The 14,107-nt window shown below is 43.2% G+C and overlaps 1 protein-coding gene across 1 annotated transcript; it reads left to right on the top strand.

Annotated features, from left to right (window-relative positions):
* The first annotated feature begins 2,513 nt into the window (after window positions 1–2,513).
* gnl3l.S (guanine nucleotide binding protein-like 3 (nucleolar)-like S homeolog) lies at window positions 2,514–11,807 on the top strand. Its single transcript, NM_001095351.1, is given in 15 exon segments — window positions 2,514–2,574; window positions 2,663–2,700; window positions 4,490–4,600; window positions 4,859–4,975; window positions 5,818–5,901; window positions 5,988–6,123; window positions 6,258–6,361; window positions 6,440–6,584; window positions 7,541–7,628; window positions 8,106–8,283; window positions 9,169–9,311; window positions 9,924–10,060; window positions 10,322–10,470; window positions 10,767–10,941; window positions 11,396–11,807. Coding segments are annotated over 15 exon segments (1,686 nt in total). The 5' UTR covers window positions 2,514–2,561; the 3' UTR covers window positions 11,464–11,807.
* The last annotated feature ends 2,300 nt before the right edge of the window (window positions 11,808–14,107 follow it).

Here is a 14,107-nt window from a genome sequence, read left to right as displayed (position 1 = left end):
GTTGAAATCGTTTACAATGCTCCCTCTCTACTTGATGCTCTCTGAGACGAGTGTCCACCTTAATGGATAGTGCAATCAGATCTTCCAGCAGATCAGGGAACTCCTTGGAGACAAGATCATCTTTAATGCGAATAGACAGACCTTCATAGAATACGGCCTTATAGGCATCGTCATTCCAGGAAGTCTCAGCCATCAAAGTTCTAAAGTCAATAGCATAGTCACTGACACTGCGGTTTCCCTGTCGGAGTTGCAGAAGACGAGAAGGGGCATTTGTGACCCGACCCGGGGCATCAAACACAGTACGAAATGCTTGAAGAAAAGCCTTGGCATCAAAAGTCAGTGGAGAATTCTTCTCCCAAAGAGATGTTGCCCACTCAAGCGGTTTGCCCACCAAACGAGACATCACATACCCCACCTTGGAACGTTCATTGGGGAAGTGCGAGGGTTGAAACTCGAACTGGATCTGGCACTGTGTAGTGAAACCTCTGCAGGCCTGTGGGTGCCCACTGAAGCGAGGAGGAGGCGGAATACGAGGCTCACCAGACGAGAAACCTGTGCTAGACGAGACGTCCCCCATGGGAGGATTTACAGCCGCTTGGGAAGCAGGAGGCGCTGGAGGCACTCGGGAGAGAATGGTATCGAGTGCCTGTCCTATGCGGTACTGCTGGGCTTCATATTCCTCCATGCGGGATGCCAGTCCGCGGAGCGCTCGTCCGACATCAGGCGTAGCTTCCTCAGTAGGATCCATGGCCCAAGTATAATGTCAGGGAGCCGGGAGGTCCCTCCAGGGAAGTAGTCAGGATCGAGGAGGAAGCCCTCTTGAGGGGGCAAGGTCGCGGTGTCCAAAGGGTTAATCAGAAGAGTAGTCGGGATCCAGGCAAGAGTTCACAGGCAGGCAGAAATCAGCAAAGTCCAAAGTCCAGGCAAAGGGTCAGGATATCAATCAGGAACAAGATTTAGCAAATAAGCTCACAGGAAACCCAGGATACACTTAGGGAAAGTATTCCTATACTTGGGCGCCATTCTGGCGTCTAGATGGCATTTTTATTTTGAATTTGGCGGCATTGTGACGTCATTGACGTCCTTGCGCCGACGTCGGCGCGCTGACGTCATCGCGCCGGCGCCGCTACCCACGTGGCAGCCATGGGCGTCGCCATTTTGGGAGCGACGCCGGCAGGGGAGGACGCGCCGCCCGGAGCTCCAGGACCTGCTCCGGGCGGCGATCGTGACATAAGTCTACTTAATATCCAGGCGTCCCATAATCCAATGTATAGTATTTTCTTTACTTTTACAAATGAAAAGTGTTTGTGTATTTCATGTGCGACTAGGGTTGCCACCTTTTTCAGAAAAAAATTCCAGCCTTCCAAAATATTCATCTTTTTTCCCGATTAATAACAATGGGATCAACCATAATTTTTACTGGCCAGGCCGGTAAAATACTGGCCAGGTGGCAACCCTATGTGTGGCCCCAGACAGTTTTTGTTTTTCCAATGTGGCCCAGCAAAGCCAAAAGGTTTGGAGACCCCTGGTCTTGCAGAGATGTTTAACAGAGTTAAAAGATGGTGACCCCCTGTGGCCAACTTTGAAAACATAAATCAAGTCAAGTCAAATGAAATTTATTTTTATTTGTTCCTCCAGAACCCCCCAGTGCTATACAACAACTCTAGTTCACAGTCATGCTGGGCAAAGTGGACATTTCAGTTCCTTATGAATATATTCAGTTCAGTCCTTGGGAGTTGAGATACCTGATGGCTTGTGGAAATAGACTGTTTCGCATTCTGGAAGTCAGCGCTTGAATACTGCGGTATCTTTTACAGGATGGCAGGAGGGTAAAGAGATCATGTGCAGGGTGGGTGCTATCCCTGACAATGCTGATAGCCTTCTGGAGACAGCGGGTGTGGTACTAATCCATAATGGCAGGAATGAGACCCCAATGATCTTTTCCGCTGTCCTCACCACCCCCTGCAGTGTCTTGCGATCTGATACAGAGCAGCTTCCATACCAGGTGGTGATGCAGTTGCATAAAATGCTTTCAAGAGACTGGGTGGTGGAAGGTGGGCTTTTTTCAGCTTTCGCAGAAAGTAGAGATGCTGCTGTGCTTTCTTCACTATAGAGCTGGTATTAAAGGACCAGGAGAAGTTCTCCGCCAGATGTACCCCAAGGAATTTGGTGCTCGTGACAATTTCCACCGGAGATCATTTGTTTGACTAGGCTTGTGGTGCAGTAAATTCATGTTTAGTATAAAAAATACAGCATTTCTGCCTTATTCTATTTTAGACGTTGCTTCCCCTTTTACTCAGAACACTTTATACTGTAAAGTCAGTACAGGAAGACGTGAAACCCCCTTAACTACAGTGGACTGAAATAATTTATGAGGCACGACGAGCACATTCTCCATAACTTCTTTATACCGCCCTCATCTCCATAACTAAACTGTGCCTGCTCCCTTATGACAGCCTCTGTGGTGCCGCCTAAACGTCACCTCTCCCACCACCCCAACAGCAGCGTGAGCACGCACGCTCAGTCCTCGGTTTACGACACCTTCACGGACGCACCACAACATGTCCAGGAACAGTAAGTCTGCCCATTCCTCTGGCCTCCTGTTCGGAACCTGAATTGTAAACTGTCAGGTTGCATTACCTCACACTGTTTCTCTCCGCAGAGCACAAACGGCCGGGAAAAGGAACTCACAGGGGCCAGGTAAGAGCGTAGTGCACAGTATAGTTAAAGGGAAAAAAAAAAAAAACCAATGTCCGCAGAGATTCTGGGAAACGTAGTTTGAGACGATGCTGTACGCGACGTCTAAATACGCTTACGAACTACAATCCCCAGCATGCAACAGGAACACGTGTTCCATGCGATGTAGTTCCTCACAAATCATAGTAGTAAAGTTTTGCTCGGAGTTCTCTTCACCATTGCCCCCTTGTTGCTCTGTGCTGCTGCAGATTGTACTGGAATATGGGTCTTGCCTAGATTCTTTTTATTTAGTGCTTATGTCAGTCAGCAGTGGCAATCTGAAAATGCACATCCACGTCAGTTACACCTGAACATCAACATACATCTGCCCTTGAAATGCACCAAAGGGGCATGACCTGGGTAGAAAAGTGCATTTCCAAGACTCTACGTCTGTCTGACCATGGCTTCTTAGTTATGGCTTGCAGTGAGCCTATACTTATTGGGCTGTACTGATAAATATTGCAATATGCGGCAAAATTGAACATTCTATGATATGTCCAAATACGTTTAGTGGTAGTGCCATGTTTTTTTTTATTGTGTTCGCAATGTGCCTAACGTCTGCCTCCTTAAAGGGGTTGTTCATCTTTAAATTAACCGATGTATGAGTTGCATGAGTAATAAAAAGAAGCAATAACAATAAATATGTAGCCTTACCGGGCATATGTTTTAGATGGGGCCCCCCCCCATTTGAAAGCTGGAAAGGGTCAGAAAATGACAAATAAAACCTATAACATATAAATAATGAAGACCATTGAAAAGCTGTTTAGAATGAGCCATTCTATAACATACTAAAAGTTAACTTAAAGGTGAACCACCAGTTTAATGATTACAGCAGTGATCCCCAACCAGTAGCTCGTGAGCAACATGTTGCTCAAAAACCCCTTGGATGTTGCTCTCAGTGGTATCAAAGCAGGAGCTTATTTTTGAATTCCAGGCTTAAAGGCAAGTTTTGGTTGTATAAAAACCAGGTGCACTGCCACGCAGAACCTCAATGTAGGTTGACAATCCACATAGGGCTACTAAATGGCCAATCACAGCCCTTATTTGGCACCCCAAGAACATTTTTCATGCTTGTGTTGCACCCGTTCATGATTGTCTGGGTGGGCGACGCGGCTAGCCGTGTTGCCTGGGGAGCCCAGCCACCCTGCCAAGGTCCTGAGGGCAACTGTACATTGTAGTTTCATGCCTTTAAAACAGCAGCTGTATGTTGTAGTGTCATGCTTTTAAAACAGCTTTTAAAACAGCAACTGTACGTTGTAGTGTCAGGCCTTTAAAACGGCCACTGTACGTTGTAGTGTCATGCCTTTAAAACAGCAATTGTACATTGTACATCTAAATAAATTGGGGATTCATTTGTTAGGCAGCCCCTGGAGCTGCCCCCCAGGCTGGTATTTATTTTCTATTAAAAACACAGCTGTCCTGGAGATCGTGGCTGGGGGGTGGCACACTGTCATCTTTGTTTATATCACAACTATTTCTTAATGAGGGATTGGTGTGGGCATATGGGCATTACACTAGGATTGGTACTGTACACGTGCCAAACCCATGCAAGTAATAGTTGAAACATTAACAAAGGTGGCAGCTCTGCCCTCCCCAGCCATGTACCCAGGACTGGTGTTTTTTTTTATTATTATAGGTGCAAAGGGTAGAAGGTTAATGTTTTTGATGCCTGGGAGTTCCTAGCACATTGGTAGAGGTTGTGGAGCTGGTTACAGGCAGTGTGGATGGTTTTATCACTGACTCCTCTTTGCAGGGTAAGGGATCAGCGCAGCATGGCAAGAATATCAAGAAAGACCCTGGAGTGCCCAACCTGTCCCATTTCAAAGAGCAAGCGAAGAGAGAGGCCGAGCAGAAGAAGAAAAGGGTCAGTTGCGCTCAGATTTAAAGTTTCTACTGTCACACAACATGCTTTCACCCCCATTATTTCAGGGCTTTTTATTTTATTAAAAAAAGGAGTTTTTTCAGTCAGCATAAGAAAGGGTTATTAATTGTAAGAGTCCCTACTAAGGGATGGGTAATAATTTAATTCTGAGGTCACACATGGGTTGGATGCCTTGTTAGTAAGAAGGGACACACGGTACGGGCTTATTAGATACTAACACTACAATTGGCCTCCCCGTAGGTGGAAGAGATGAGAGAGAAGCAGAAAGCGGCCAGACAGAAGGAAATGGCAAAGAGGAGGAGCCTGGACACTTTTCAAAAAGATGTTATGAAGCGCCAAAGAGAGTTTGAACAAAAGGTGACTCCATTCAGTTTTCATTTTGGACTGGCAGCACTTAGCATCATGTTCTATTTTTGTGTGCTTTCCAGGGGAAATGTACCATATTTACCATAAATAAAAAATAAATAAAAGCTTATTTTGTGCAGATTCCAGGATATGCCACATCATCAGTAGTAGTTTCCTTCCATGAATGCTACCTTGGCCCCCCTGTACTGGCGTCCCAAATCTACAGAGTTGAACAGCAGGGTTGGTAGCTGCCATATTTATCCACATCAGATCTCTAGTTAGGAACATGTTCAGTGGAATCCTGGTCTTGGCTTCCAATGCATATGCTCCAGGAAAATGATCTCTGTCCAGATGCCACAAACCAGACTTGACACAGGCAGCATCCCACTAGTAGCAGGGGAGATTCTGCGTGGGTGAGGCTCTGTTTAAAGGGTTGGTTGGGGGTTTCATTGTCCTTTAAAAACATTTATAATATGACCAGTTAATTTTTCACAAGAACTATTTGCAGTGGTGCTAACGTTGCAACTTTTTATTTATTAACTTAAAGTTGCTCTTCACTTTTCAGTTTATATGCTTTTTTTTATTCTTCCAATACCCACCAACTAAGTATACTTTTTGGTAGTTGGGGGTCACTGACCCCAGATGGCTGTTTGTTAAGGTTAATTAAGCTCTAGCAACCTACCTTTCAGTTGAAATTGTTGAAGTGGAAGTATTTCAAAAGACTAATTGCAACTTCTTAAAACACTGCAGTCTACATTTATAGTTAAAGTTCATTTTAATATGAGTGACTTTATCCGCTGACATTATGTGCCGTTGAGCTGTACCAATAACAACCAGTGAATGTTTCTGCTCAGGAGGCCGATCTGCGGAGTCTGGAGAAGCACGAGCAGCTGGAGAATGAAAATTCCAGGAAGGCTTATTACCGGGAGTTCAAAAAGGTCTGTGAAGCAGTTTGAGTGCTATTAATGGGTTATTTACTCTCATTTTTCTACCATCACTTACGGACTCTGTTTTCTCTTTTGAGGTGGTAGAGGCGGCAGATGTCATATTAGAAGTGCTGGATGCCAGGGATCCTTTGGGTTGCCGTTGCCCCCAAGTGGAGCAGGCTGTAGTACAGTCTGGCACAGAGAAGAAGTTGGTGCTAGTCCTAAATAAAATAGGTAGAGTCTACCTGCTAATGATTTGTTCAAAATATGCATGATTTAATTATATAATTACCTATAAAAATGAATTGTATTACAGTTTTCCTAGACGTAGGAAAATTAATAGAATTTTGCTTAAATTTCTTGTTTAGATCTCGTCCCTAAACCTGTCGTGGAGAAGTGGTTGAAGTATCTCAGGAATGAGTTCCCTACAGTGGCCTTCAAAGCCTCCACACAACAGCAGAACAAGAATTTGGTATTACACTCTTTGCTATTATACTCTTACATAGCTTATCTGGGGTCAGAGCCTTGACATTTCTTGCTTGTATTCCAGCAACAGAGCAGAGTGCCAGTCAAGCAGGCATCTGAGGATCTGCTGAGCACTGGAGCCTGCATTGGAGCTGATTCTCTAATGAAACTCCTGGGCAATTACTGTCGGAACAAGGACATCAAGACCTCTATAAGTGTGGGAGTTGTAGGTATGTTTTCCACTCTCTAAACTCAGGTTACTGACAGCAGACCAACATGTGCTGTGAATCAGCAGAAAAGGAGTTGGGGAGCTTGTGGGGGGCATATTCGGAGGCACAGATCTGCACTGCTAAATAGCTGTAATGGCCTTGGCCTGGTACAGAAACCCATAATCTCATTTTCATATTTGAAACCCAATTAATATACAGATTTTTGTGGTATATCATAATTTTTATAATCCAGACTGAGAATAAATAGAATATTGGATTATTGGCCCATCGTATGGAAAACCTTGGATAACGCTGATTTAAAGGGATTTTTCACCTTTACGTTAACTTTTAGTATGATGTAGAGTGATATTCTGAGATAACTTGCAATTGGTTTTAATTTTTTATTATTTGTGGCTTTTCAATTATTTATCTTTTTATTCAGCAACTCTCCAGTTTGCAATTTCTATAATGTGGTTGCTAGGGTCCAAATTACCCTAGCAACCATGCAATGATTTGAAAAAGAGACTGGAATATGAGAGGCCTGAGTAAAAAGACGAGTAATAAAAAGTAGCAATAACAATACATGTCTAACCTTACAGAGCATTTGTTTTTAGATGGGTCATTGACCCCTATTTGAAAGCTGTAAAGAGTCTGAAGAAGGAGAATGACTCAAAAACTATAAAATAATACATAATGACAAATTTAAAAGCTGCTTAGAATTGTCCATTCTATAACATAATAAAAGTCAACTTAAAGGTAAACCAACCCTTTAAAGGATGGAGCTTGTTTATATTTTTAGCATAGGATTGTTACAGATTAAAGTAAATAAGCACCTCTGGTGAGTTCTATTAATAAAACGATATTTTTGATTCATTTCTGAGTTTGCTGCATTTTTCACAAATATACTGTTTTTTTAAACACTGACTAAAGCAAATGTTTTTCATGATAAAATTAAAAGCATCTTTCATTTTTGTTAGGGTTTCCGAATGTGGGAAAGAGCAGTTTGATTAACAGTCTGAAGAGAGCAAGAGCCTGTAATGTGGGTGCCACTCCGGGGGTAACCAAGTAAGGGTTCTGCACAGAAATAATGATGATGTCAAATATCTACTGTAAAGTAGATACTAAGCAATGTTAAACATCTGGGGTCATGGTTGTATATAAATGACCCCAGATAAATTGCATATACAGGTAGGTATGGGATCTGTTATCCATAAACCCGTTATTCAGAAAGCTCAGAATTCCATAGACTACATTTTATATAAACAGTACCTTGTACTTGATTCAAACTAAGATATAATTAATCCTATTACAGAACAGAACTAGCCTATTGGGGTTATTTAATGTTTAATTTATTTTCTAATAGATTTAATGTATGAAGATCCAAATTACAGAAAGATCTGTTATCCTGAAAACCCCAGGTACCAAGCATTCTGGATAATAGGTCCCATACCTGTACTAAATTGCCCACAGTGCATTTAGCAGCTGACTGCAGGAAGAAGTCAATGTAGGGCATTCACTAATGTGCATATGTTGGTCACTTAGATGCCTGCAGGAGGTTCACCTGGACAAACATATCAAACTGCTAGACTGTCCAGGTATCGTCATGGCTACCACAACGTCTGATGCTGCCGTGATTCTACGCAACTGTGTAAAGATCGAACAGCTTGTAGATCCGGTGGGCCCAGTGGAAGCCATATTGAGACGGTGCAACAAGGACCAGGTGATTTATTGGAAATTCTCATGGAAGCCTTAAAAATACAATACCAATGAATATAGAGAGGATGCTGTCATTATCTGTCATATAGCACCCAGGTTTAGTGTGTAGCAATGACCAATTATTTACAGGGTATGATCAAAACTGCTTAAAATCATATTCAATCACCAAATAACATTTAGGCAAATATTCAAGAACCATAGCTATAATCATAGCATAGAACCATTCATATGAAGAAGAACTACTTCTTACCAAAAGGAAAAAAATGTAAATATCCATAAAGCCTTTAGCCTATGGCCTATAGCCATTTAAACCGGCCTGTGTGGGCCGAAATGAGATGCTCCAGGCAGGACTGGATTTACATAGCTGGCGCCCCCAGGCCTGCTATCGTTCGTTGCCCCCATCCTTTCCCTTTTATTTGCTCAAATTTTCATCATTGGGACATGAGCAATGGGGATTGGTGCACAGGAAATTTAAAAAACTATTGTATCCTCTGTGCTTGATAAAGGGCCATTGTTTGGCTTGAAACGTTGTAACTGTCCTGATCATTAAGCCTAAGAAAAGCAAAATAAAGGCTTTTTAAACAGATATTCCTGTTGGTGCTGTTTGCTACAGTGTGTGTTTATCCTCTGTGCATACCCAGTGTTTTGGAACCAATGTGGGTGTGGTTGGGCAGCATGCCGCCCCTTAAAATCTTGCCACCCTAGGCCCGGGCCTTGGTGGCCTCTCTCCCAGGCCTGGCTCCAGGTCAAGTAACCTATGGCATCAGCAGGTAGCACTTTCTGGCCTGCTGTTATGTTACAAAGCCAAAATCGAATTAGATGCCTGTTGCTAGAAAACTCCATAATATGCAGTCAAGCTGTTAAATTACCCCGTTACCCCCTCTTACAGATCATTCAACATTACAAAGTGAGCAATTTTCGAGATACACTGGAGTTCCTGGCCATGCTGGCTAAACGGCAGGGTAAGCTGAAAAAGGGTGGCACACCGGATCATGAGAAGGCTGCTAAGTCCGTCCTTACAGATTGGGTGAGGTGGGTGTTCTTTAATCATTTGTAATATGTCCAGACTCTGCTACTCAATGCGCAAATTCAGATTCTTTTTATACAGTATTTTGTTGCTTTCTAAAAATCTAGCTTCTAGAAATTCTAGAGGGCAAAAAGTGTGATGTTGTGCATACAGTATTACTTTCCCTAACCAGAGCCATGGTGCATCTAGACTACGGTTACCAGATCATTCGCTAGATTGTCTAGATGTATCACTGATGTTTCATATGATCTGGTAAACTTAATCTAGACAGAGGTCACACTACATTCCCCATAATTCTTCTCATACAGTACTTAAATTAATTGTCAGCCTGGCTGAAATCAGGCAGAAGTCTTTTGTAGATAAGCTTTATTGAAGCAGTTTGTCAGAACTGCTGCTTTGTGACATGAAGGGATTAAACTTTTTTTTTAGGACTTCCCTAAACAAAAACTAATCTCATCAATTACAAGATGTCTAGTAAACCAAAATATTCAAAGTTGAAAGTAACACACAAAGTAGGAGTATGATAGGCTGAAAAGCCTTCAATGAGTGATAAGAGACAATTTCTTTTCATCTTCTTTCATTGTTGGTAATTTTTTTCTCATCTTTTCTCCCCCTAGTGGTAAAATCAGTTACTTCACACATCCTCCGGAGACCCACACAATGCCTACACACATCAGTGCGGAGATTGTTACAGAAATGGGGAAGGCATTTGATTTTGAGGCCTTGGAGATGGACAACCATGAGTCTTTGTCAAGTAAGGGCATAAGGAAATCTTCTACCAGAGAGAACATGGTCATTCCATCTACCTTACAGGAATGGCTTTCAAAGCCCCTAATTTAAGCCCCCTCACCCACTCGCAAAGAGCTCAACTAGGGATGTGACCAATGAATGTAGTGTAAAACTGCAATTGTAAAATTCGAGGGGTAGCTTTTATTGGTCAGTATATAGCCAGCTTTAGACATGTCTGTGTAAGAGGGTAATCTTGTCTACTATGTCAACTATGTTCCTGCTGCAGAGGTTCAGTCAGCCCCGCAGGGCATTGTTATGGAGGTCTGTGGACTCACAGCTGGTGTCGAAGAAGAGGTGGAGGATGTTGAACTGGATGAGTCAAGTGGTGAGGATGAAAAACCAACTGATTCCATGGAACAGGACATTGATACAGAGGTAGGAATTACAATAAGCAGTGTACCCACTGCAACAATCCTAGGAGACCCTAAAGGTAGTTAAGGTTCTGGGAACAGAAATGAAGAGAACTCATGCACATGGCACCTTTTCTGCATTCACCCTATTTCTTAATTGAATACCCTTCCACTGACTGACTGTATCTGCTTTATAGGGTTTATGTCTGTAGTTAAGGTATATTCCAGTTTTTTACACTTTAGTGAATATTATAATTGTTTTGCTTATTTGGAAGCTATTTAACAGATTTAAAAGGCTTTTGTTCCTTCCCTCTACTCTAGTTTGGTCCCATGACTGTGGAAATCAAAGCCCAAAAAAGCAAAGTCCAGCCAGAAACAGAACAAGTGGTTCCCAAAGCCCCAAATCTAAAGGAGATTCAAGCTATTGACCCTCTGCAGCAAGGACAGGCCCTGCTCGCCGCAAGCAAGAAGAGGAAAAAGATGCAAAAGCGAGCAAGTAAGTGGTTGGAAAGAATAATGCGTATGTGAATCGGAAGGGAGGGAGCTGGAAGGTTGATGTACAGTAGTTCAGGGTGCTGTGTTGAGGGCTTATAGAATGGATCAGTGTAGTTCTCAACTTGGTTCCCCTCAAATCGGTAAGTTTAGGGGATGTTTTGCTTCAGAAATTCCTCTGTAATGTTGGATAAACCTCTCCTAGAAGCTGAGAAACAGGTACAGCCAAGACTGGGAGCCAGTGATATTGCACCTAAAGCTTTGGGGTTTGGTGCCCTTTAAGTGTTTTTGTTGACATTGTACTCTGTCACAGTACATTTTGGGAAATTTCCCAGATTGCTCTAGGAACGCACCCAGTACAATAACAGCTGGCACATCAGCATTTTGTATATGAACAATAACGTATATTCCATGTTGTGCTTAGGCACTCACACTTCTTTCCTTCTCTCCTCCTGCAGACAAAATTGCAACAAAACTGTCCGATTCATTAACGCTAGCAATGAATTTTTCACTGAGCGATGACTGAAGCAAGAGGCGAACTTTTAAAGCCCATCAGCGACCATTATGGTGCATCATCTCTGCAGCCCCACACTCCAGACACTCGTCTTTATCATACCATCTGAACTGTGCCGTGTAGATGCTGATGTCCTACTCATGCTTGTGTGCAATATAAAGGGTTTCCACCCTGTAGAGTTTTGTCCCCCAGCCAAAGACAATTTCCATCAGCTCGCTCTTTTTTCCACCATAGGTTTATATGACCTTTTACATTTAGCACCGTTTACATTTAATTGTTATGTGAGTGCCCTGGGATGCACAGTTAGGCACTTGAAATGTGCATTTACAGGAATAAAATCCATAGTGTTACTGCAATCTTTTATGCCACAAGCCTTATTTCAAAAGCAGTGTGCAAAAGTCCAGACGCAAGTCTACAGCTTTTTCCCCAGCAATGCAGCATTCTTTCCAGCCCCCCTGACACGCAGTACCAAGTGTATGTGTATTTTTGCAAATTGGATGCAAGTTGTGGCTAATGCCATTACTGTGTGATTCAAGCCTGTTGTGGCTATGGATGGGAATTGATATGTAGCGAGGTAACTGGATACTAGAAACATTTATTATCCAATTTTTACTTCACAGCTAACTAGTTTAGTAAGTTGCATACAAAAAGTAACTTATAGTTAAAAAATAACCTTTAATAATATTTACTACTAAAAGCGCTCAATTCTACACATACACACTACTCAACCAACCTGTTGGCAGCACTGAACTTTGTCCATAAAAAAAAATTAAAAACCGCAACGGTGGACAGATGGTGATTCAAACGAGGTAAATCACTGTCCAGGAGCATACTTATGCCTCTGATGAAGCAGAGTTAGTCAGTGAAACGCGTAGGGCAGCATAGGTGGTCAGTGGGGTGCTTAGCTCCCACTTGGTCCCTATGTAGATAGGGAGGATCTGCACAGGGGGTTCCTATGGAAGGGAGGGAGCGGGTAGGACTCAACTAGGGGAAGGCAGCCGGGTAGGTATGAGCCCAGCGTCCAGAGCCCCCCCCCCCCGTTCTGGCTCTGCGCAACTATAAAGCTGGCCATAGACGCAAAGATCCGATCGTACGAATCGTGGATTCGTACGATTTTCGGACCGTGTGTGGAGAGTCCCGACATTTTTCGTCCGTCGGAGATCGGTCGTTTGGTCGATCGGACAGGTTAGAAAATTTCTGTCGCCTGCCGATAATATCTCTGCGTGTATTGCCGATCGTGCGATTTTCAGAGGGAGACTATCACTAGTGTTGTCAGACATAAGTATCGTACGATTGCTGTCAGGGGCAGAACATTGGGTGATCTGTTCTTATTTGATCGGAATGGTAAAGACTTTGATCTGAATGGTAAGTGGAGGGTCGGGAGATGGGAAAGTCCGATAGTACGTTGATTCGTACGATCGGATCTTTGCGTCTATGGCCAGCTTTAGGAGCAAGGAATGTGTTTTGCTAAAAGTTAACAAATTCATACCCAATCACCTATTCTAACCACAAGATGTCGCTGTTTAATTGACTCTAGAGAAAGCCACATTCAATCCAGAATGGAAGCTTTATTGCTACATACAATTCAAAAATATCTCTGAAACAGGATGCCCAGAAGGTCTGCTGCTGTTACTCTGAAATTATATAGTGGCAACATATTCCCCAGTCCTGTACAACAGGAGGGTGTATATATCAAACATATAGTAGTAAGTACAGGCTTAGAAGAGCTTCCAATCTATAAGGTATAAGTTATGTGGAATACAGCTGCAAATAGCAGGCATTCACCCCCCCCCCCACCTGCCCCGAGAAATTAATATTTTGGGAACTTCTTAAGAAAAATAAACGTATTGACTTAAGAACAAAGATGTACTTTAATGGAAGCAATTAATTCTGTGAGGACAGGCCCTATCTGATAGCATTTAGCGCCGGGTACTGAGCCCTCCCCTGGGGTTTTCGTCATGTTTCCAGATGGTGAGATCACTAGAACACACAGGGCAGATTCATCAGAAACAGGCTAAGCTCTCCCCACTATGCCCCCCCCCCCATATTCAACCCCCTGTGGGTTCAGCCATTGGTTTTCCTACTAAAGTGGTCTAGTTACTCGTTGGATGCACTCAAGGTAACTTTAGCATTTAGCAACACGGGGGGGGGGGGGGCTTCTACTATCTGGCTGCCCAGAAATCCTCTCCATTTATGTTGCAGACCCTGCATTCAAAGGGGCATCTATCAATTCAGTGTAAATATGGCTTCTATGTTAATATCTGTCTAACGGGGTGAGGCGGAGAAGGCCAAGTTTCACCCCAATCCCTTCAGACCCAAATTGGCATCCCTATCTATATGTGCTGAGATAAGATAAAAACATTTGACAAGTTTGTCATACAAGCAGATCTGATGATACTTACTGTTTATGCCCAGATGCTGCCCTATGTGTCTTATAACTGATATCAGGGTTGGACAGGTCCACCTGGGCACCGGGAAAAAACCCAATGGACACAGGTCCTCTTGGGCCCCAGGCATATAGGCGGGCAGTGAGGTGGATTTCTTGTGCCTGTGATGGACAGCGAGGGTTCAATAGTGCAGCAAGTGGTGGATCCTTGACTTTGAGAGAGTTCCTTTGGGAGTCCCGGGTACACCAGTCTAACAACGACTGACACAA

Source organism: Xenopus laevis, chromosome 8S (genome assembly GCF_017654675.1).
Source record: "Xenopus laevis strain J_2021 chromosome 8S, Xenopus_laevis_v10.1, whole genome shotgun sequence".
NCBI lineage: Eukaryota > Metazoa > Chordata > Amphibia > Anura > Pipidae > Xenopus > Xenopus laevis.
The sequence above is the reverse complement of the archived record's forward strand: the minus strand, read 5'-3'. Positions and strand labels throughout refer to the sequence as shown.